Source organism: Drosophila willistoni, chromosome 3R, assembly GCF_018902025.1.
Source record: "Drosophila willistoni isolate 14030-0811.24 chromosome 3R, UCI_dwil_1.1, whole genome shotgun sequence".
Taxonomy (NCBI): Eukaryota; Metazoa; Arthropoda; class Insecta; order Diptera; family Drosophilidae; genus Drosophila; species Drosophila willistoni.
Window position 1 is genome coordinate 21,090,500 of NC_061086.1, and position 21,120 is coordinate 21,111,619.

A 21,120-nucleotide genomic window follows, 5' to 3' on the forward strand; every position below is an offset into this window, starting at 1 on the left:
CAAATTTTCCAACACTAAAACGTTGAGTTATCGAAATTATCGGCAACACTTTGCACATCTCTAATATAAACATAAACAAATTTAATTTCTTCTTCTGAATAACAATTAAAGAAAGAATAGAATATACGAAACGAATTGGAGATAATGAAATTGCTGCAGGCAAAACGCACCCAACGAGGGGTACGAAAATGTGCGAGTTGTGGAACGTTAAACGGAAATCGCGCCCAGATGTGTCGTAATTCCGACTGTCCACAGAATGAAAATAAAAACCTAATTAGTTATGGTGAGTTTGCATAATAATTAATTGGCATGTCGGCTACATACAATCACTTGGCTGTAAATACAGATATCGTGTTATTGGCTTCCCTGCGAGCCGGTTCTGCTATGTACTCCCTAAGGACAAAGGAACACACAACACAGCCCCGAAACTTTGTTTGCATTCAGGATGTGACTGTTTCACTGCAGCCAAATGCTGCAGTGGTGTCCAGCAAGGCAGTCTGTCATGTGGATGAATGCAAGGGCAACGATTCTGTTGACCCCACCGATTGCCGCCATGTGAAAGCCTGTCGCGAGCTTAGCTCCAGTGGCAGTGTGCCACAGGCTGAGGTGTATAAAGTGTCTCGAGAGGTGCTTTGGAATCTTAACATCAGTCTGGACCACAAGCAGCATCTTTGGCATCTCAACAAGGTGGCCGAGGAGCAGGCACAGCTGCCGGCAGTGCAGCGTCTAAGTGCCACAACATTTGCTGTGCAATGTGAACGCTCCGATACTTTTCCCGCTGGCCGATTACATGTCACTGCACTGGCCAATGGCTTGTCCACCAGAAAAGGCATTTATGCTTGCGCCTGTCGCAAGCTAAAGATTATAGTAGAGCCCGACAACTCTCTGGTCATGCAGGATGAGATATGTGATCATTTGCTGTTGGTTCTCGCCGGCATCTTGAGTACGCCGCAGGGCAAACGCATTTATGGCAACTTTACCAATAGTCTGAAATCGTTTTGGATGCCCGAAAGGTTGGAAACACCTCTGGAAGAAAATACGCAAGACGATTTTGGTTTAAGCTTGAACATGGATTTGGTAGATGAAATTGACCACAACGTTGATATATTAGTTTTTGGGGATCATCTTGATGTAAGTGTTGCTAATGTTTAGAAACTAGTTAATATTTACTGATTAGCTTATTTTAATTAGCTGCCTGTGCCAGACATCTCTGACATCACCTTCAATGTGGACAGTATGCAGGCTGACATGATCTCAAGCCAAAGCACAGTCCACTATGCCAATGATGCTCAGCTGCTGTCCAATTGTAATTTCTATGGAGAGCCCGAGGATCAGCATCTGGAGCTTACCGATTGCAACATAGAACTGATGGATGAATATCAATTGACCGACCAAATTGATTTAAGCAGCGAAGACATAGAGCTTCCCATGATGAGCGGCGAACCATTGAACATTCTGACTGCTCCACCCATTTTCACAGAAAAGCAGCCACCACCCGCAGTCAGTAATCAGTTGCCTCCCATAGAGTTGCCCACCATTTCAGTGGTAAAGAAGGCACCAATAAAAGCCTCGGAAATTGTGACAGAAGTAAAGGGTCGCCGACAGCCAACATTGCCGGCGAAACGTGAACTTATTGTAAATAATTCGACCTCCAGTAGTAGCGTGGAGATTCCTATATTCGCAAGTCCAGAGGTACAACCTGCTTTGGCCTACTCGGCCTGGCTAGATTATGTGATAGAAGTGCTAAACACTTCCATGGAGCCAGAGGACGAGGGCCTCACAATGGAACCTAAGAAACAATTAATGAATCAAAGATTCCATGTCCACAAGGTGAACAAGAAGGCTTATTAGTTCCTGCTTAATAAAATATTCTACTTGCATTATTATTTCAGGAGACATTTTCGCACTTTTGTAAAAGTTTTAGTGTTGGAATCAAACGTCGACCCCTGCATCAAGTAACTGTGATTGAGTCGGGCAAACATAAAGGTCTAACTAAATATGTTTGGCACTTTACTGCCCCGCATACAGTAAAGCGTATATTTAGTACACCAAATGTAAGACCAGAATTGAAATTGAATCTTCTATCAAATTAATATCTTTACCTTACAGATTTTTTTACATCTGGAGCATTCCTATGAATACCATGATGATGGTAGATTTGTTCCCTATGTACGAGAACAGGCGCCCATAAAACACGGCCAACGTGCCATCTATGCTCGCCTCAAGCTCTATATGGTGAAAATGATATTTGACTCCGCTTCTAAGGTACTCGAGAGTAAGCTTTAAACTAAAATTCTAAGACTAATCCTTTCGATTTTTCAGACTGGCCTAATGATAGCCTGGATTCCCGATGTTTTTAAAATGAGTAACTTTGGCATTATGGAAATTGAATTTACGTTAGAGTTTCGTGGACCAAACTGAGTAACTAAATACGTGAAGATGTATTTTTTTGGTTTTACGGTTTATTGTTAGTTTTATAATTTATAATTTTCATTTCTTTTCTTATCTTTTTCTTGTTTTTTTTTTGTTGCATTCATTTCAACTTGTTTTCTCATTGGCTTATTAGTAACTTAGGTGTACATACACACATATACACAGATAGATATATGTATTTGGTTTTATATATCGAAAGATATACAATAACTTTCCATGTATTTGGTGTAATCTGTCTGTCAATCAACATATTTTTTGTATGCCTTTATGCTACAAGCATTCAATTTGTTGCTCCTTCGTTTCTCTTTTTATTTTTACTTTGTTATATTGTTTAATTTTGGTTTTAAACTTCTCTCTGTGTTCCATTTGAAATTCATTGGTTTAAAAACTATGGTCTGCCGTCTCTTTTTGTCTGTATTTCTGCTTAGCTCTCTAAAATCGTGGGTATGCTTTTCTTAAGTTTTCGCTACATTCAGCTTTCTTACTAATCTGGGATTTCTTTTTTATTATATTTTAAATTGTTTTTTTTTTTATTACGCTTAACTTTCACATTCATCACATTTATAAATTGCATAACACCGTCAATTAGATAATATTTTCTTGTTTTTTTTTTTACTTATGTATTTTGTTTTTTTTGCTGTTGCTGTAGTTTACCATATATCTTATGTGTGAAGGTAGTTAGTCTTGGAAAGGTTCCATTTTGCTCGAGAAGAGAGTGCAGTTTGCTTTTGCTTTTTTTACCCCATTTTACTTTTTTCCATTTTGGGAATTTCAAAAGCTTTTTTTTCCTCTATTTGGCTCTGTCATATATAATTTAATATGTATTTATATATTAATTAGTTATGTATTTGTAGGGGTGTGTGTGTGTGTGTGTGTGTGTGTGTGTATGTATGCATAACTACTCTGTGTATAAACAGTTCAAGTTAAAATGCGCACACTTGACATATACGTATACAAACTATATATGACATGACATGTATGTATATATATAGTTTGTCTATTGAAATATTTATGATTTTTCTTTATATTACAGATGAAGCATTTTTTACCTTGCCATGGGGAATTTACAAGCTTTCTATGTATTAGTCAATACAATCCACTTAATATCTACTTAATTTAGAGTTGGTGAAAAAAACATATAACTTTAAAATTGGTCATTAGTTGTAAATATGTGGAGAGTTTTCTTTTTGTTTTCCTTTTTATTTGAAATCAAATATGGAATAAAAACAGAAAATAAATGATAAAGACAAATGTAAATCTTGATCTATGTAGCTTTCATTCGGATAAACTGGTCTTTAGTGTCCTTCAATCTACAAATAGCAGACCGATAAGCAGAGCCTTTTGAGGAATTACCAATATGATGTTTTTATCCTAACACTGCTCTTTCTGTCATCCTTTAAGTAATAAAGTTTGCTAAGCCCGAGTCTAACTACAATCGATTTATTTGATGGGGAAAATGATAGCTCATTGTTGTGAAATATGACTAACTGAAACACTTAATTGGTTAGATCCATACATTAAATTTACATAATCAGTATACATGCTTATTTAAGTTAAAAGTGTACAAAAAACCAGTCTTTAAAATATTTTTGTCATTAGTAATAAATATTTGTAAAAATATTTCTACTATTTCTTCCGTCATATGCTTATATATTTAGTTTTGCTGTTTCTCCTTACTAATCGGGTCAGAAAGAAAGCACAAACAAACAACAAAAAGCTGTGAAGAATATTTTATCCTCTATTTAATTAAGGGTATCATATATATTTATATATATATATATGTATGTTGGCGTCCTCTTAAACAACTTGTTTATGCAAAATCCATTGACAAATTCAAAGTGCAATTACTATACTATATATACTTATATAGTTATGAAAGATATTCTGTACAAGATAAGTTCCCAATGTATTTGTGGGGTATTATGAATATCGTAAACACCCTGTGCATTTGATTGAAACTGTCTAAGAACTGTTCACTGACAAACAAAACAAAAAACAATTTCAAGTTTAATTTATGTCGATTTTCTATTTTTAATAATACTTTGCTTGTGATTTTTTTTCCTTTTTTTTTTCGTTTTCTGCTTGTTTTGTATTTGCTTTACAATTAGATTTCTTAGACAACTAAGGAGCTAAGCATTCGTAATGTCTATATAGATAGATATATATGTATGTGTCTATATCTATATGCAAGTAGTAGTATTTCTGTATTTTACAATATTCTTTTTAACCTATTGAAATTTGCTTTTTTTTTTTGCCTTTTTTTTAGGTTTAGTTTTTGTTAATTTTATTCATAGCGTACATATATAATATATATTTACATATTGTGATGTGCTTTTTGTTTGAGTGAGTTCAAGTGATTTTAATTTGAATTTTTTTTTCTAACATTTACAATTTGTTTTTTTTTTTTGTGTGTGTGATGTGTGCAAAGTGCTGAGTTCATTTTGTGTAAAATATTTGCCAATATAATTCAATTTTAATTTCTGTTATTAAATTCGCATACATTTCCGCTAATATTTTTTATGTTTTTGGAATTAATTTTTATATGTTTTTTTGCTGGAGACATTGTTGCTTAAGAAAGAAAACAGTTATTAGGACGGACACTGAATCAATTAATTTGAATGCGAAATGGTCAACATGTTGGTTTTTAACTAATCATAATAGGAAATCTAAGGATTCATTCAATAGCATCATGGCACTGCATTTCGTTAACGAATTATAAACAATAAACAACTACAACAAATGGGGAAAAGAATTAGTCTTTTTCGGTTGTAAGGAATACCAATTGATGGATTCCAAAAAAATTGTTGTTTCCATCTTTCCAAACAACCAATATTTTGTGCCTTCTTCTTCTGCTGCATATTCATTGTTTGTTTTTGATTTAATTAAATTTTATTTCTATAGTTAATCTACGTTTTATCTGTTTTGCTCTGTTGCTGACTATTTTTATTGTGATTTTTATTTTTACTCATTTTAGTTTGTTTTTTTTTTCGTTTCGTTCCTTTTGTGTGACTAATTGTAAAATACTATCCATTAAATATATATTTATATGAATATATACGATAGAAAAATCTTGCGTAAAAACTTAGGGATACATTTGAAATCGTTTTGTTGTTGTTGTTAATTTACAGCTACCATAATGTTAAACCATAAAATTAATAATAGTTGTAGGTAATAAATTAAACAAAAAAATAAACACATAAAATTATACTTAGGCAATATAATTTAAAGATGCGCTACCTCACTCAGTAAGTTCTGGGCCAATTTCGTTTCTGATTTCAAATTCGAATGAAATTAGCTCAGCAAATACAGTTTTTTTTTTTTTTTTGTTGCTTACATATTAGGAAATACATTTAAATATATATATATATATATTATTTATATAATTGTATATGAAATATTTAAACATTTATAAAATGATTTGTTTCTTTTGTTTTGTTTTGTCCATGTTTTGTTTAGCCTACAATATCTAAGTTTTGAGCATCTGTTGCTGCTACATTATTGTTGTTGGTGTTGTTGTTCACCAGTGATGTTGTTGTTGTTGTTGTTGGCGATGATGGTATTGCAGTTGCAATTGGTGTTGCAATCGGAGTTGTTGTTGTTGCAGCAGCATTGAGCACATTTTGCAGTTCGTTGTTGCCATTTTCCAATTCATGTTGTTGTTGTTGTTGGTAATGGTGTGTATTGTATTGTTGTTGCAATTGGGTTTGTTGTTGTATCAATGCCAGCATTTGTTGTTGTCGATCATCAATATCATTGTTATCGAGTGATGGCACATCGGCAGCATTATTAGTAATGGTATTAAAATTTTCATTAGTATGTGTTAGATTAGACATGGATGGTGTGTTTGTTGTTGTTGTTGTTGTAGTTATTGATGATGATGATTGATTGGAAATTGGTGTTGGTAACGGGCTATTGCTTATCCCAGTGATTGTTTGAGGTGTTGTTGTTGCTGTTGGTGGTGGTGGTTGTGGTATTGTGGTATTGGATGTGATGATGGGTGATGGATCAACTGTAGGTGATGAAATGGGCATAAGGATTGAATTAGTATTTGGAGTTGGAGTTGTAGTTGTTTTTGTTGTTGTAGCTGTCTGTGCTTGTTCTTGCGACTGTAATTGTAGTTGCAGCTTCTGTTGCTGTTGTAGCAAAAGCAGTTGCTGTTGTTGTAGCTGTTGTGGAACATTACCATTACTGCATATTTTGCTATAGAGATCCGGCGTGGCCGTTGTCACATCCTCAAATTCAGTTCGTAGCGCCGTGCGCTTTAGCAAACTCAAATTTTCAGGCAAAAATGATAGGATATTATAGATAACACGTATATCCTCACTTGAGGTCCATACCCCAGGCCGTTTATTATGATATAACTTGGCAAATTGATATATATTCGCTGTATTGCCATATTCCATCTCAATGGCCAGCGATGAAATTGCACAGAAGGTACACGCCTGGGCACCTCCATATCTACAGAAGAGAAATTCCCATTGAGTGTCATCAAATTTAATTAGTTTGTATTATATGCACTCACCTGTCGACAATGACAATTGGTCCATTGCGATAATCTTGGCAACGCTCATGGACATCGACTATAAAATCGTAGATGCTATTTGGATTGGTCATCTCTGGCCAGCTGGGGCAATGCAGCATTTTCACAGTGAGCTCATAATCATCCTGTATGGACTGAATGACAAAGTCACGACTCACATAGTCGCTCTTGTTCATCTTGTTCAAGTATTTCACACGATAGTGATCGCTCTCAATGGGCGTGGCCTCGTCGGGCCAGAATTGTGCAAAGTTCTATAAATTGATTGATTAGATCAGAAACCAAAGAAAATCCAAAGTACTCCCAAATTAAACTTACAATCTCATCCAGCGAGGAGAGCAACACCACTGTCTGGGCATTGTGGTCCCACACCATTTGCCAGAAATCCTTGATTGTGTGCGTCATGGGATGCTGTGTGACAATAAAGTCACGCAATCGACGAAAACCATGCAGCCATGAGGCATTGATATAATCACTGCCGTCCTCACCCGGCTTGGGTGTCAAATGCACACGACTTCCTTCGATGGGAAAGATGGCACCGCGATTCTTAATCGAGTTCACCTGCTTCATGGCCGAGGCAATGTGTATATCCTTGGGTTGGAACTGTATGATATTCTTATACTGTTGCTCCAGATAAGGAGTGCTATTCTTTAGCTCCTGGACTTGCTCGCTCATCAGATTGGTCTCACCCGAGGCAATTGCCTCGACCAAAGCATCATGCAAAAATATATATTGCTCCTCGGTCTGGACCAGGAAATTTCGCTGAGCCCGAATATGACGCAGGAAACCAAAAACATTGACAATCGATTTCTGTTGTATCTGCTTGAGCATGGCATCCAGGACAATATAGGTTCCAGTTCGACCAACACCAGCGCTAATAGTAAAAGACAGAGAGAAGGACAAGAGTTAGGACACAGTTTGGATTGAGATTTCAATTTTTAAACCCACCTGCAATGCACAACAATGGGACCAGCTTCGGCTGGATTGGCTGCCGAGGATTTTTTAACGAAATTCAACACGGGCAACGGATGATCTGGTGTGCCATGATCTGGCCAATTGGTATAGTGATATTGATAGACAATCTTCTCCATATTTGCCTGCTTCTTCTTCTTCAACTGCAGGGGTAAAAGGGAATATTAGTGAAATGTAAAGGGTATTTCTAGCACTGCTCACCTTTAAGTGCTTAATGTGCAGGGTGCGAACCGTATAGGTGGACATGACCTCCTCTTCGACCAATTTGACTTGTATAACACCATACGTTTCCACACCATCTTTGGGCCAATACATGTCACATTTGCGTCGTCCACGCTCCACAAGATTGGTGATCATCACAATAATGGCCACACGCTGCTCCCAGATCATGCGCCAGAAGCAATCGAAAGTATCTGGCAATGGTCCTTGCGTACCAATAAATGCATGCGATTTCTGATAGCCATCAATGAAATTGGCATTAATATAATCCAGATTCTTCTTCTGTCCCGGAGTCGGATGCAAATGAACGCGACTGTGATCATCTGTAAGGCATTAAGATCAATTAATGACAAGGGAATTACGTTTTTAATAAGTTTATCTACTTACAGGCTGTGATATTGAGATAACGATTCTTGCGCTTATTCTCCGGATGCTGGGAGTGCTCACATGGCAGATCATCGCTAATGCATTCATTCTGTATGGCCTCATATTCCCGACTGAATCCTATGTCTCCATCCGCATGAAGCGATGCCACATGCTTGGCAAACTCATTCACCGGCACAGCGGCACGTATCTCATCACCAATTTTCACAGGCACCTCCCAGTCCACTTGTGGGGCATTTGGATGATGCGGTGGATCATCCAGATAATAGTAAGCAGCATGGAAACACTTTCTGCTGAAAGAAATTTACCATATAAAGAAAGGTTAATGGAGTTTCATTTGCTGGAAGTTCATCATAACACTATTTCTGCCACTGAGTGGCATTATATTATTGGAGCAGAAACTACTTATTAGCAGTAACAGTCATTCATTCACATTATTCACTCATTCGTTCGTTCGTTGCTTCGTCCAATCACACTGACCTACACAAAAGGACTTTCAGGCTATGGCCAGAGCAAGCTACTTACTTACTTTTGCTGAGAAATGGAAAATTCTATTTTAAATGGGAAATTCTTTTTACAAAAATTATGAAACACCTGCAAAGCAAAAGGTGTCACTGTTAGTCCAAAAGGAGTGAGAAACTGAAGGAAGCGCGCTTTTAACAAAATCAAAATGCATAAATAAGCAGACAACTAACAGAGGACAGGTGCACGGACAGGTAGCTGCTCGGTCGGTCGCTCGGTCGGTCAACAGAAGAAGCATCCATTCACTGGCATCGAGGCATAATGAAGTAATTTTGTGACAAGCATTCAATGAGGATGACGACGATGATAACTTTGAATGGCATACACAAATTCTCTCTCCTCTATACAATTTGCCAAGTTTGTGCAAATATTTGCCTAAAGCTGCTTTAAATGAGTGACAATGATGACCACCACCTCCTCCCCGGCCCCAAAAAATGGGTAAGGGGCAGTAGTAGATGGAATAATAACTCATCTCATAGACTGCAATGAATGGTTTGGACCGGTTGAGTGCACTCAGACTACCTTCAGTTCCATTATAGAGACCCAACCCAACCCAAGCCATCCCTTTCCCTGTTGCCCACTAACAAATTGAGGTTAAGTTTTGTAATTGGTTTAAGCGATTACAAGGAGCACAAAACTTTTGCTTCAAGACTTTGCCCACTTCAGGCGACACGCCTCTCCTCTGCCTTGGATCCCCCTGCCCCTATTCAGTTTATAGAAGTTGCCAAGTTGACTGAAAGTTTCTCTTAACTAGTATACGAGAAGTGCAATATATAGATATATATATAGATATATATGTTTATCCGATTGCAGTCTAGCCTTTGTGAAGAATTTTATATATATTTTCATTGGGTCAAAAGTTGTTGCCATTGTTTGCCTTTTTTTATTTTCCATTGAAAATCAAAAATAAATTAATATCAGTTCTTTGTTTTGATCAATTAATTGACTTATCAGTAATAAAGATAAGCTCGTTAAATTCAATTGCAAGTGGAATTGGAAAATTGAAGCCATTTCGTCTAGGTCACTACTATATATATTTCTGTCTCTTTTCTTTTTTTTATAGATAATCTTGGGAATGAAATATATATTTAAGATTATCTTTAAATTGAGTCAACAGAGACATTAATAAAAAACTAAAGATAGCTCAATTTGTTTAGTTTGGAATTAATGCTGATCAGATAAGTCTTTATAGATATGTAAAAGCAAACCTAAGGGTTTTTCTTGAACATTTTTTTGTCGTATGATTTGGAATAGATTGTTTGTCATAATTATTCTGCAAATTGTTTACTTTGAAAATTACTCTGGCAAACTTTATGAAGCATAAACAAGAAATTTAAACTTTATTTTCGCAGTCGATTTGTTTGTTTAATGTGGGTGGAGGAGAAGAAGTTGGAATCACACCATCCATTCATTTTTCTTCACTTCCTCCTTCCGTCGCTGTTTTCTAAGGGGGGGATTGGAATGGAGTGTTGTGGCAGGGGCCAGAGGGTAGAGGGAGGGGGAGGGTAAAGAGGCCGCCAATGGTCTTTTTATCAGCTGTATATTTCTTTGGCTTTATTTACATATGTTTTTCTTTAGTTGATTTTCGGTTCCCTTCCATCCCTCCCACCAAACGCAAGTTGTTTATGACAACTTTTGCCTACTACGCACCAAATAAAACTTTGTTTTTTTGACAAAAATAAGTTTTAAATTTGCCGTTCTTTTTTTTTTTTGCTATGTTTTGTTATTCTTCTTTTTGTTGTTGTTGACAATTTCCGTTTGGTGTTAACTTTTTGGCCTTTTTTTTGCCTATGCATTCGATTTGAAAGATTGAAAGATTCTCTTGCCTTAACACACACACACACACACAAACACACATTGAATTTTAGTTGGGGAAACCACTTGAAATTGTCATTGGACTTACGTAAACCAATTTCCACCACGTTGAGATTTACGGCGGACCAGCGGCTCCGTCATTGTGGATGATTTCGATGCCAGTTTAAGGCTGCCTCCTCCGCCTAGTGACATGTTGTTTATTAAAGGGGGAGGACGGGAGTGTGGCGGGGGGGATTGCAATTCACTTCACTTCACTAGAATTGTTGCATTGCACTTGCTTATACGTTGGCTCATTGTTTGCCAGCAACAACAACAATTACGTCAAGGACAAGGGGACAAGGGGAATGCAGGTGGCAGCAGCTGCTGTAATTGTCTTTGTATCTGTGTCGCCGCCAGAGGAGCACCCTGAGCACTTGCAAAAAATAGTACGCAATATATAATCCAATACACACACACACCTCGCCTGGCTAATGAGTCTGACGCTCGGCAACAGCCACAACTAGCGGCCTTATCTTCCTCTTTGCCCCCTTTTGTTTGCCTTCTCTCTTTGTCTCACTTAACTCTATGCCTGGTTATGTTGTTGTTGTTTCTGTTTTGCTTATATTTTACTATGATAAGAGCAGCGTGTTACGATGCGCGAATGATGCTGAAGTCGTTGCGGTTTGTGAGGGGGCCGCAGAGGGGCGTTCGTATTTTATTTTTCTTTTTTTGGGGTCTCTTCACACGATCGTGTTTGCTCTCACGCGCGCTTTTGACAACTGAACCGTTGAAGTCGCACGCTCGCAAAAAGCTTTTTCTTGCTGGATCTTTGCTGCTGCATTATTGAAAGCGTGAGTAGCACTAGATAAAGTGGGAGACCCACAAAGAAAGAGAGAGAGAGAGAAAGAGAGCGAATGCACAAAGAGCAAGCGAAGGCATAGACAAAATGAGCAAACTCAATGTGTGTGTGTGTGCGTGGGCGAGCTTTCCTAAGCTTTGTGGGTGTTCTACAAATTATCAGCCAAGTGATAAGATACCTTTTGATATATACTCTTCTATTTATTGGCACTTTGTGTGGTTTCCCCCCAATTTAAGTGAGACAATTTTTATAATTTTGCTTTGTTTTAATATCTACCAAGAACACCTGTTCAACACTTTTGATAAACCTTTAGCCAGAAATGTGAGAAATATGGGAAAAAGACTTCTACGATGAGACAAAAGTAAACCCCCAACAAAAGCAACAATTAAATGAATTTTCATTAAGAATCGATTATTGTGAAACATTTTAATTGAGCTGACCCTTCCCCCTCACTTGCTGGAGCAAACAATGTGAAAGATAATGTCAGAGTTCGAGTGGCTTCAGGTCTTTCAACGTTCGGCATCTTCAACCTATCGCATGTCCTTGGCCTGGCATCCTGTTGGCATCCTGGTGAGTTTGTGATACAGTTGGCAAAAGTTTTATAGCTTCCAGCTACTACAACAACAAATGCTTCAAGTGAAATCTTAGATTCTGGGTATACTTTTTCATTTTTTTGTTGGATGTTGTTAGGAAGGTTGTATGCAAAACTGCCTTCAATTTTTCGCACTCGCATTCTACATATCTTTCTTGTCGCACACACACACACACACACACATGCTGCCATGCAACACACAATGGAACTTTGGCAAAAGTTTCGCATACGAAGCCAAAACAATTTCTTGTCAGCGTTTTGCCATTTTATTTTTGGAACAAGTAAAAGTTGCCCAAAAAACCTAAAAAGAAAAAAAAATAAAGAAAATTGTCCGTACTTTTCTCTTCCCTCTATCTCACTCACTCTCTCTCTGTCTGTTGTCTTCCATTCTCTCTCTCTCTATATGGACAGGCAAATAAAGCCGTCGTCAGAAAACAATGTTGCCAAAGTGCATAAAATATGAAATACTAACACACACTCTCACAAATGTTAGGGGACAGAAAAAAAAGAAAGGACAAAAAAAGGGAATGGATACCTACACCACATAGGGACAAAGACAAATAAAAGGTTTTTCCCTATTTTCGTTAGGCAGCTGCCTGCTCCAGCTCCTGCTCCTTCCCCTTCCCTTCCCTCTCTCAACCATGCTGTCCATATATTTTCCTCGATTTTCTGTTCGGTTCGGTGTCAAAATGTAAATAGAAATTGTTGTTATCGTTGCGACATATTTTCACTGTAGCCAACAAATTGTTGCAATAAAAAAAAAACAAAAAAAAAATTCCTCAAGTGTTTTTGTGGCTCAGTAAAAGTATGAAATATTGTTACACAACTTTCAAAGAAAGGTTTATGCTTAAATTAGTCTACTGACTGACAGAAGGACTTTTTTTTTACCAACACAAACCACATTAACCCAAATGGAGTCGTTAGATTTCTCTGAGAACTTTAATTTATAATTACTTTCATCGACCCATGTTACTTTATAACTAATTGGGTTTAATTTCTGTAGGCTAGTTCGTTACTTTTTAGGTATCTCTGACACTTTTTCTTAACATTCATAAATCCATTAGCCATTATTTAGTTTGGTTTTTCTTCGTAAATCAAAAAACCCTTTTCCATTTTCATTTTGTCATTCATTTTCTTTTTATTTCGTTTCATTATTTGCAACGCTTCGACTTTTGTTCTCATTTAAATGGCTCCTTTATTTGTTTGCATTCAAAATAAAAAAAAAGGAAACTTGTAGAAATTCGTTTTGTTTGCTTAATAAAATATAATTTTTTCCGCTCCAAAACTTGGCAAGTTGAAAAATTTGCCTTTTCTCTCCCTCTCCCACCCCATTCGTCTCATTTCTCATTGTAAAAAATAAATAAAATGGCATTAATTTGTTAGAGAAGGCGAGCGAATGGACGAAGCAAGAGCAAAGAGGGCTGAATGGGAGGGGGCGGCGGCAACTTTTATTTGGCATATTCGCGGGAGCATAAAAAATGGCTTAGAAAAAAATGTGAAAATTTTTCATTGAAGTTAAAAAAAAAACAGAAGAGAAGAGAAACGCTTCCCATTTTCTTTATGTATTTTGTCGTCGCCATCATTGTTGCCGGGCCAAGCGGTTCGTTGGGTGGAAGGTATGTGTTCGCCTGTGGCTGAAGCCGGATACGAACGCGGACGCGAATGGGAATGCGGATCCGGACGTACACACTGTACACACTCTGTGTGTTGGCCCTAAGAAGGCCAAGGAAGGGAAGTGAGTGGGCAAAAAGGGTTAACCACTTTTACATTTAATAAAGATTTTAAGTAACTTAAAACTGTTTGCTTGTCTTTGGCTTTCTTTTTGCACTCCCCATCCACTCCTCATCATCCCATTCTTCTTGTCGCCGCCTAACTCTCTGTCTCTCTCTCTCTCTTGTTTTTGTGATTTGAATTTTAATTAACATTTCTAATGAATATGCGGGCGTATATAGACAACAAGTTGGATCTCATTTCGCAGAACTCTTTCTTTTCTGTTTGTTTTTCCCCCTGTACTTCTTTTCTGTATACTGTGTGGAATTAAAAATTGTAAATTGTAAATGGTAAATTGTAAATGGAGATTCGCAAGTTTGCCTTAATTATTGAATTGAGTGAGTGGACAGTCGCCAGTGGAACGGATCTACTTTGCTCTGTTTGCTCCACAATCCGTTTTGATGTTTAATTCGATTTTCGCGGTGGCATTCTCTCTGTGTATGTGTTACCCATATTTGAGTTGGCTATAATTGCTGATGGCTTAAACTTTGCTTATCTTATTTCAATTAACGACAGTCTGAATTGATTTTCAAGTTATTAAATAACGTTAAAAATTATGAGTATAAGGGTTATTATAGTGAAATATTATCGAAATAAATGTATACTTAATAAATGGCAATAAAAAATCTAAATCTTGTTTATATATTATTGTAGAGTGATAAGAAATCTGTTAAAACTTCGCAATCTGCTAATATTTTGTAACAATTTCAGTTGCAAATTGGCTTTAGCGTATTGAAAAGAAATTGAAATCAGAAATTTTAGTTTGCATTAATTCACAAGAACTCGAAAAAAATTGTTTAAATGAATTTAAAATTAAATTTCTCTGTGTAAGAAGTGATATATGAAGTGATTATAGATTTGCAAGCCTTAAGAGATTTGGTTTTATTCAAAAGAAAATTTTCATTAGAAGTTTAGTTAAAAGTTTTTCTGCTTTTGTGCTTAATATTTCAAAGACATTAATATCAAGAATATGATTGTTCATCATCTCTTTTTATGATCAATGGCTGAATGTTTAAAATTTCTTCCCTTCTATAGATCGATAATCTGTTTTGCCTCTTTGGCAGTGTCATTCAACGCCCAACCATTTGCCAGCAACAAGAATAACAACAACAACAACAACAACAACAACAGCCCACACCAGACACACGCAGGGCAAAATGAAATATTTCCATCATCATGTAAAAATAGCATGCTGTGCAGATCCAGAACTGAGTCCAGATCCAGTTACGAACAGACTTAGCATGGACTTGATTTGTTGCCTCGGTTATTTTTAAAGTCTTCTCACCCCGTTTATTCGGGCATGCTGCTCTCAGTCGTCATTTGCCACACTATGACATTTATATATATATCTACTTATACTTTTTTATGTATTTTGGTTTTCTTTATTTATAGAAGTGCACGTGCCACAATAGCAGCTGGTGCCTTGTTCTCAAATGGTGGGCTGCACTCGTAACCGCTAACGTTTATATATAGAGAGAGTAAATGCTGTTACGCTCGGAACGCCACTTACCTCCACAGGAAGAAGGCCATGACTATGAGGATTATGCCAAAGCAGCTGAAGATGATGCCCACCAGGACGGCCAGATTGTAATCGTTATGCGATTGACGTAGTAAAGGTTGCAGCTTCTCGCAGTTCGGTTGTAGTTGAATCTAAATCGAGGTGGGAAGAAAGACAAGAGTTCAAAATTTGTGGTCTTGGTTAGGATAAATAATAATAAAAACGGGATATATGTCAGCTGATGTTGTTTTTTCTTCTTCGTTGTATTCTGCTATGCAAATATGAGCATTGTTTTTTCCGTTGTTTGCTTTGCGCGCCTTTCGTTTCTTTATGCGATTGTTTTTGTTTGTTATAGGGAAAAATTACATACTACATCCTAGGTTTGTACGTACATACAGACGTATGGTATATATATTTATATTTTTATTTGCATTTTCTGCATGGAGCAAAAAAAAGAAAGGATTTAAATGAACGCCATTTGCTAGCGATGTGTGTGCGCCAAGCGGAAAACGGAAGCGGGCCATGTAAATGTGGCCAAAAGGTGCAGCCACTTGTAATTCAGGCACAAACAACAAGCAGAATGAATTATGAATCAACGAGGGTAGAAAAAAAAAAGAAACATCGTGCTGCTGTTGAAGGGGTTGTAAGGTGGAAGCAGAAAATATATTGCTGCATACTTATGAGGGCGTGTCGGTTCCCCTTTTGTCGAGGTCAACTAAATTGCTATATTTTCCATGAACCCTTTACCCATCCCCCAAAACTTCTGCTGATTATATTTCTCCAAAAACCATTGCTGTGTATGTGGCAGAGAGTCATTAAGGATGTTGGTTATGACAAAGTTTAAAAGTCAATAAAACGAGCGCATTGTTGTTCGCTGTTGTTCAAATGGCCATTGAGTGTGTGTGCATAAAGCCTTCATTACGTATACGCCGTGGGCCATTTTATATTGAATAATGCATATGAGAAGCATAAACCTGTATCTATACTCGATCCCAGTGTTTATTTATAACCACGCCTCCTGTATATCCTGTCGTTGTTTAGTAATATGCTTTACTAGAGAGCCTTGCCGCGACTTGTCGCGTTGCCAACGCGAAAAAGTATGCTACATTTTGGACATGTAATCAGATATGAAAACTGACAATGCCGCCAACGCCAAGGCTCAAGTCGCTTCCTCATACTGTAATACAAATATATATGTATGTATATACTCCCCACATATTATGGCAAGTCAAGCCAACAAACTGTCAAGTTTTCTCTCTTTCCAGTCCCCCGTCTTCCTTTTTGCTATTGTTCTTTTAGATTTTGCCGTGTGTCAAGCAGTATGTCTCATATCTTTATGCCCGTACTTACAATTCTTGACTCTGAAAATTTACCCAAGACAATTTTCTTAGGATTTATAACACTGAATGTTGCTGCTGCCACTTTGACCTCGTAGTATGAATTTGTTGTTAGATTTTGTAATATCATCTGAAAGAAGAGAAAAATAAAAGAATAGAAAAAGAATTTAGTTATGAGTATAAATATTTGTTGTACATATAGAAAAAGTGTATAACAACTGTCAAATAAGTATTCTCGGCATTTTACACCTTTTCATATTTCAATTTTTCATTAAATTAAGCTTGACAAAGTAAAAATTCAATTACAAAAATTCTTGCACTGACCAAATTCGTAGAAGCAAAAAACGAATTAAATGCAACAAAGGCAAAAAAAGAAGAAACAAATTAAAGAAATAACTTTCTACTTTACACAGTAACATATGAGGAAAAAAAAGTCTGTTTTGTGCATGATAAAATGTTATTGTTGCGAAATTGTTCACGAAACATGTTTCATAGCGACAGAGTTTTCGCTAGCTTCTATATTTTTATTTTTTTGTTTCTATTTTTATCTGTGGCAAAAGAGCCGCAATAACAAACAGAAACAGAAACAGAAACGTAACTAAATAGAACAAAAAATAAAAACTGATGGTGAAGGTTTTTAGCAGGAAAAACGGCATAAATTTAATTTATTTCACAGGTATGTAGGTAGGAAGGTGTGGTCTCCGTTCTATATGCTTGTGTGTGTGTGTGCAGTTTTATGGTTTTGGTTGACGGCGATAGCGCTCAAAAGTATGCAGCACATTTGCCCAGCCAAAAGTCCAGCCGCGCTTTGTGTGTGTGTGGGTTAGGGATAAAAATTTGTAAAATATTATATATATGGTCCCTTGTCTGATGGGTCAGACGGGTACATGCAAGTGCGGGTTTAGGTTTGGTCTTTGGGTTTGGGGTATTTTCAACTTTAGCGAGAGTTTTCCCTTTTTGGTTGTTTTCTCTCTTTGTTGCATAAAAATGCAATTATTATTGGTCTGCATGAATTCCTTTATACTCTAACTAAAGGAATTTTACATTCCAAATAGTTGATAGTAACATATTCTAAAAAAATTCTTGTTTTCTATGCACTAATGATTAAGCCAAATGAATATAAATGAAATAATTAAGAAATAGATAATCCTATTTGGAAGTTTTTTGCATTGTCCAATGACTGAACGGATGAGTACCACTTCTGATCCACAACTAACATGGCAGAGTACTCGACTATTGACAGGCTGTAACGAATCTGGACTAAACTTGGCTATAATTTTAGCTATTTTCGTCTATATTAGTCTAGCTGGTTTTTTATCATTGTAAGCGATAAGCCCACATGATTGACAAAGTCCAGCAACAACGAACAATGTGGCCAAATTGTCGTCAAAAAACTTGGCAACAATCAAATGCCATGGTATAGAGAATGCCAAAAAACTCGTTAACAAATAAAAAATATATCTATCTGTAGAGTTAAAAACCAAACAGCAATAAAAGAAATGTTATTTTTGGGTTTGTTTTATTTGTGGCCGCCAGTGGCACCATTTTGTAAATGGCAAACAATAGGCAGGCAATTCCCGCATGTCACTTACCGCCGTTTCCAGCTCCTTGGCCGATGCATTGATGCGTATATCGCGATGTGTGTCCTGGCCGGCCAGACGCGTTTTTATGATATAAAAGTCAATGGTGTTGTAGAATTCATATGGTCGCCTCCAGCGTATCGTAATCGACTCCTGCGAATGACATGTCAGATTGACAATCGCCGGCGAACTGGGTCCACCCACATCGGTGCGTTGGACAATCTGATCGGATGGTTCCCCCTCGTTCTTGGTGGTAAACGCTTTCACAATCACACGGTAGTCGGTAAAGGGTCCTGTCGAAAAGGAAAAACGAAATGTAAAAAGAAAGGCGAATGAATAATAATACCCCAACATGAATACTGCCACATCTGAGCCCTTTTGTTATTGCGGCACAGCCTTCTCTCCACTTTCACTCGTGAGGTTAAATTTAATTATTCATAAAATATTATCAACCAAAAACAAAAATATATAAAAAACCCCCTGAAATGAAGTAAGCCGCATGCTGTGACCTTTCAATATGAATTTACCTTACCAACAGAGGCAGCATTTTATGCATTTTAATTGAATTGTTTTCGCCTTTCGTTTTTAATTGATCAGCCCAGGCTTTTCCTCGAAAAGAGAATATTGTAAATACTTTTTGCTTTCAATTTTTGTATCGTAAGTCGCCTGAAGCGTAACCGAGTACGCAATTCAAATAAAATAATAATGCATGTAATACTATTCTCTGCCAATACAATAAGCGAAATGATTCTCTTACATATATATTCTGTCTACATTCCTTTTGAAAATTCAAAGAAAATCAAGTTTTGCACAAAGTGAAATAGAAACCAAGGAATATTTTCCTATTTAATTCTATTTATAAATATTCATTGCATATTTTTCCATAGAATAAAATTCTTTTCTTATATTTCTCATTTAAATTGGGATAAGATCAACTTTCGAACAAGTTTGTTTAAAATCAATTAAAATAACAACTACCAATGGTCCTAATCCACTTACGTGGTGCGATATGTAATGAGTATTTCCATGTCTTATACTTCATTTCAATATTTTTAGTTGTTTCCGCATTTGGATTATGTCATTCCCTGTCAGTAATTTTCCCCCCATTTGTCAACATTCTGTGTGGCAGTTGAGCATTTTATTAGTGGTAAATGCCACGCAAATAATGGCCAACCTCGACTGTCAACTGCATGCATCGCTGTGGCACCTTTGTTCCACCTGTACCTTTTACACAATACTTGCTCTCATTATGAAACACGTGTATATGTACCGCATGTCACAACAGGCTGCGGTAGCTTCTGTCCAGATGTGGCAGGAAAATGCTGATATATAATTATATTTTGCAGACCGGCGACAACAACAGTAACAACTACAGCAACAACAATTAATAAGTGCTTAAGCAGCAAGTCGGAAAAAGTAAAAAATACAAGACCAGAAAAATTGCAAAAAAAAAAATTGCCTGCGAGCTTGTTGTCAGTTTTAATTGCAATTAATTAACAACAAGGATTGCTGACACATTCTTGAATTAAATTTCAAATAATTAAATGTTGCCAAAGCCGTCAAAAGACTGTGCTCCGAAGTTTGCAGTTAAAGTTGAAGTAGAAGTTGCAGCTGCAGTTTGCTGGCAAGTCTGCCTGAAGCACCTGAGACTCGTAATTAATTAAACAATGTTGGCAGCGGCGTCTTTTTAAGGCGGCACCTGCTATGCGGGCCGCCGTTGCGTATGAGTAATTTGGAATGCAGAGCATAACTTTGCAGCAAGTTAATTGCAATACACACACACGCACAAGCACACGCATAAACAACCGAAAAATCCATGCAACTTGTTTACCAAGCCAGTTAATTCCTGACAAAAAGGATGCGCCTGAAAGTATGCAGTCTTTTTTGATCGCAACCCACCAGCTAATGATGCTGCGGCTTCTCGTAGCTTGTTGTCTAAAAGACACGACACAGCAAATGTTTTAATCAAACTCATGGCAACATTTTTGCGGCAAGCTGAAGCTTCCTAACGTTCCGTTGCGCGTGGTTGTTGGAGATGGAGAAGGCGGGGATGACGAGATGGGCGATGGATGGGCCGGGGCCTGGACTATAAGTATAATTATAAGCGTGAAAGTTGTTAACAACAAAAAGTGGCAAACGCCACCGCGCCAGGCACTTGAAACTATTTAATTACAAAGCCAGCTGGCAAACAATTGACTTGAGCTCCAATTAGACCAAATTGAGGAGGTGGGCGTGTTAGCGGCTAGGTGTTCAAAGGAATGAGCAGCAATGTGTTGACAGTTGAGCTTAAAGAACCAAATTTTTGGAGGGGTGTGGCAGGTATTGACACATTAATGGCAGGAAGCAGGAAAAGCCATGTCAATGACGCAATAAACAGTCAAGAGATGTTTTGACTCGACTGTACATATAAAATGTAAATATCTAAATAAATATCTAGCAACAGAAATCTTCAGTTATTTATTTCAACTACAGTCAACCGCGAAATTATTTGACAAATTACAAGTATAATGAAGAGTAAAAAAACTAGGACTTTAACAAGATGCTACACAATTTAGAATATTCGCTATAATATTTCTAATATAAACTAACAAGGATAATCAAAGTAGTTTTCTTTTTTATGGCA

At 37.0% G+C, this 21,120-nt stretch overlaps 2 protein-coding genes across 10 annotated transcripts in view; one reads left to right on the forward strand and one right to left on the reverse strand.

Annotated features, from left to right (window-relative positions):
* The first annotated feature begins 64 nt into the window (after window positions 1-64).
* LOC6647069 lies at window positions 65-3,624 on the forward strand. Of its 2 annotated transcripts, none has more exons than XM_023178585.2 (7): window positions 65-283; window positions 347-1,131; window positions 1,192-1,830; window positions 1,893-2,054; window positions 2,110-2,265; window positions 2,323-2,467; window positions 3,467-3,624. In XM_023178585.2, exons 1-6 carry the CDS (start codon window positions 145-147, stop codon window positions 2,419-2,421), a joined length of 1,980 nt encoding a protein of 659 aa, XP_023034353.1. In that variant the 5' UTR covers window positions 65-144; the 3' UTR covers window positions 2,422-2,467; window positions 3,467-3,624. The 2 variants fall into 2 exon arrangements, with proteins under 2 accessions (XP_023034353.1, XP_046869488.1); XM_047013532.1 differs by having other exon boundaries at window positions 2,323-2,421.
* A 2,217-nt stretch (window positions 3,625-5,841) lies between these two features.
* The window catches only part of LOC6647068 (tyrosine-protein phosphatase 99A), a 105,642-nt gene continuing 90,363 nt past the window's right edge, over window positions 5,842-21,120 (reverse strand). For 2 of the 8 annotated variants that reach the window (XM_023178462.2, XM_023178463.2), the window contains 10 exons: window positions 18,510-18,790; window positions 16,931-17,047; window positions 15,593-15,732; window positions 8,549-8,838; window positions 8,144-8,484; window positions 7,919-8,085; window positions 7,289-7,844; window positions 6,956-7,224; window positions 6,617-6,891; window positions 5,842-6,442 (listed from right to left, as the gene is read on the reverse strand). In XM_023178462.2, coding sequence (XP_023034230.1) covers window positions 5,886-6,442; window positions 6,617-6,891; window positions 6,956-7,224; window positions 7,289-7,844; window positions 7,919-8,085; window positions 8,144-8,484; window positions 8,549-8,838; window positions 15,593-15,732; window positions 16,931-17,047; window positions 18,510-18,790 — 2,993 coding nt within the window. In that variant the 3' untranslated portion in view covers window positions 5,842-5,885. Of the gene's footprint in view, window positions 6,892-6,955; window positions 7,225-7,288; window positions 7,845-7,918; window positions 8,086-8,143; window positions 8,485-8,548; window positions 8,839-10,970; window positions 11,646-15,592; window positions 15,733-16,930; window positions 17,048-18,509; window positions 18,791-18,843; window positions 18,939-21,120 lie in introns of those variants that run through there. The other 6 variants (XM_047013533.1, XM_002070402.4, XM_047013534.1 and 3 more) reach the window with 5 other exon arrangements.

Excerpts from the sequence above, each read along its gene's own strand:
- LOC6647069 (XM_023178585.2), top strand. The coding sequence starts at position 145 with ATGAAATTGCTGCAGGCAAAACGCACCCAACGAGGGGTACGAAAATGT. Across the intron at positions 284-346 it reads TAAAAACCTAATTAGTTATG|ATATCGTGTTATTGGCTTCC; the intron begins GTGAGTTTGCAT and ends CTGTAAATACAG. Across the intron at positions 2,266-2,322 it reads TATTTGACTCCGCTTCTAAG|ACTGGCCTAATGATAGCCTG; the intron begins GTACTCGAGAGT and ends TCGATTTTTCAG.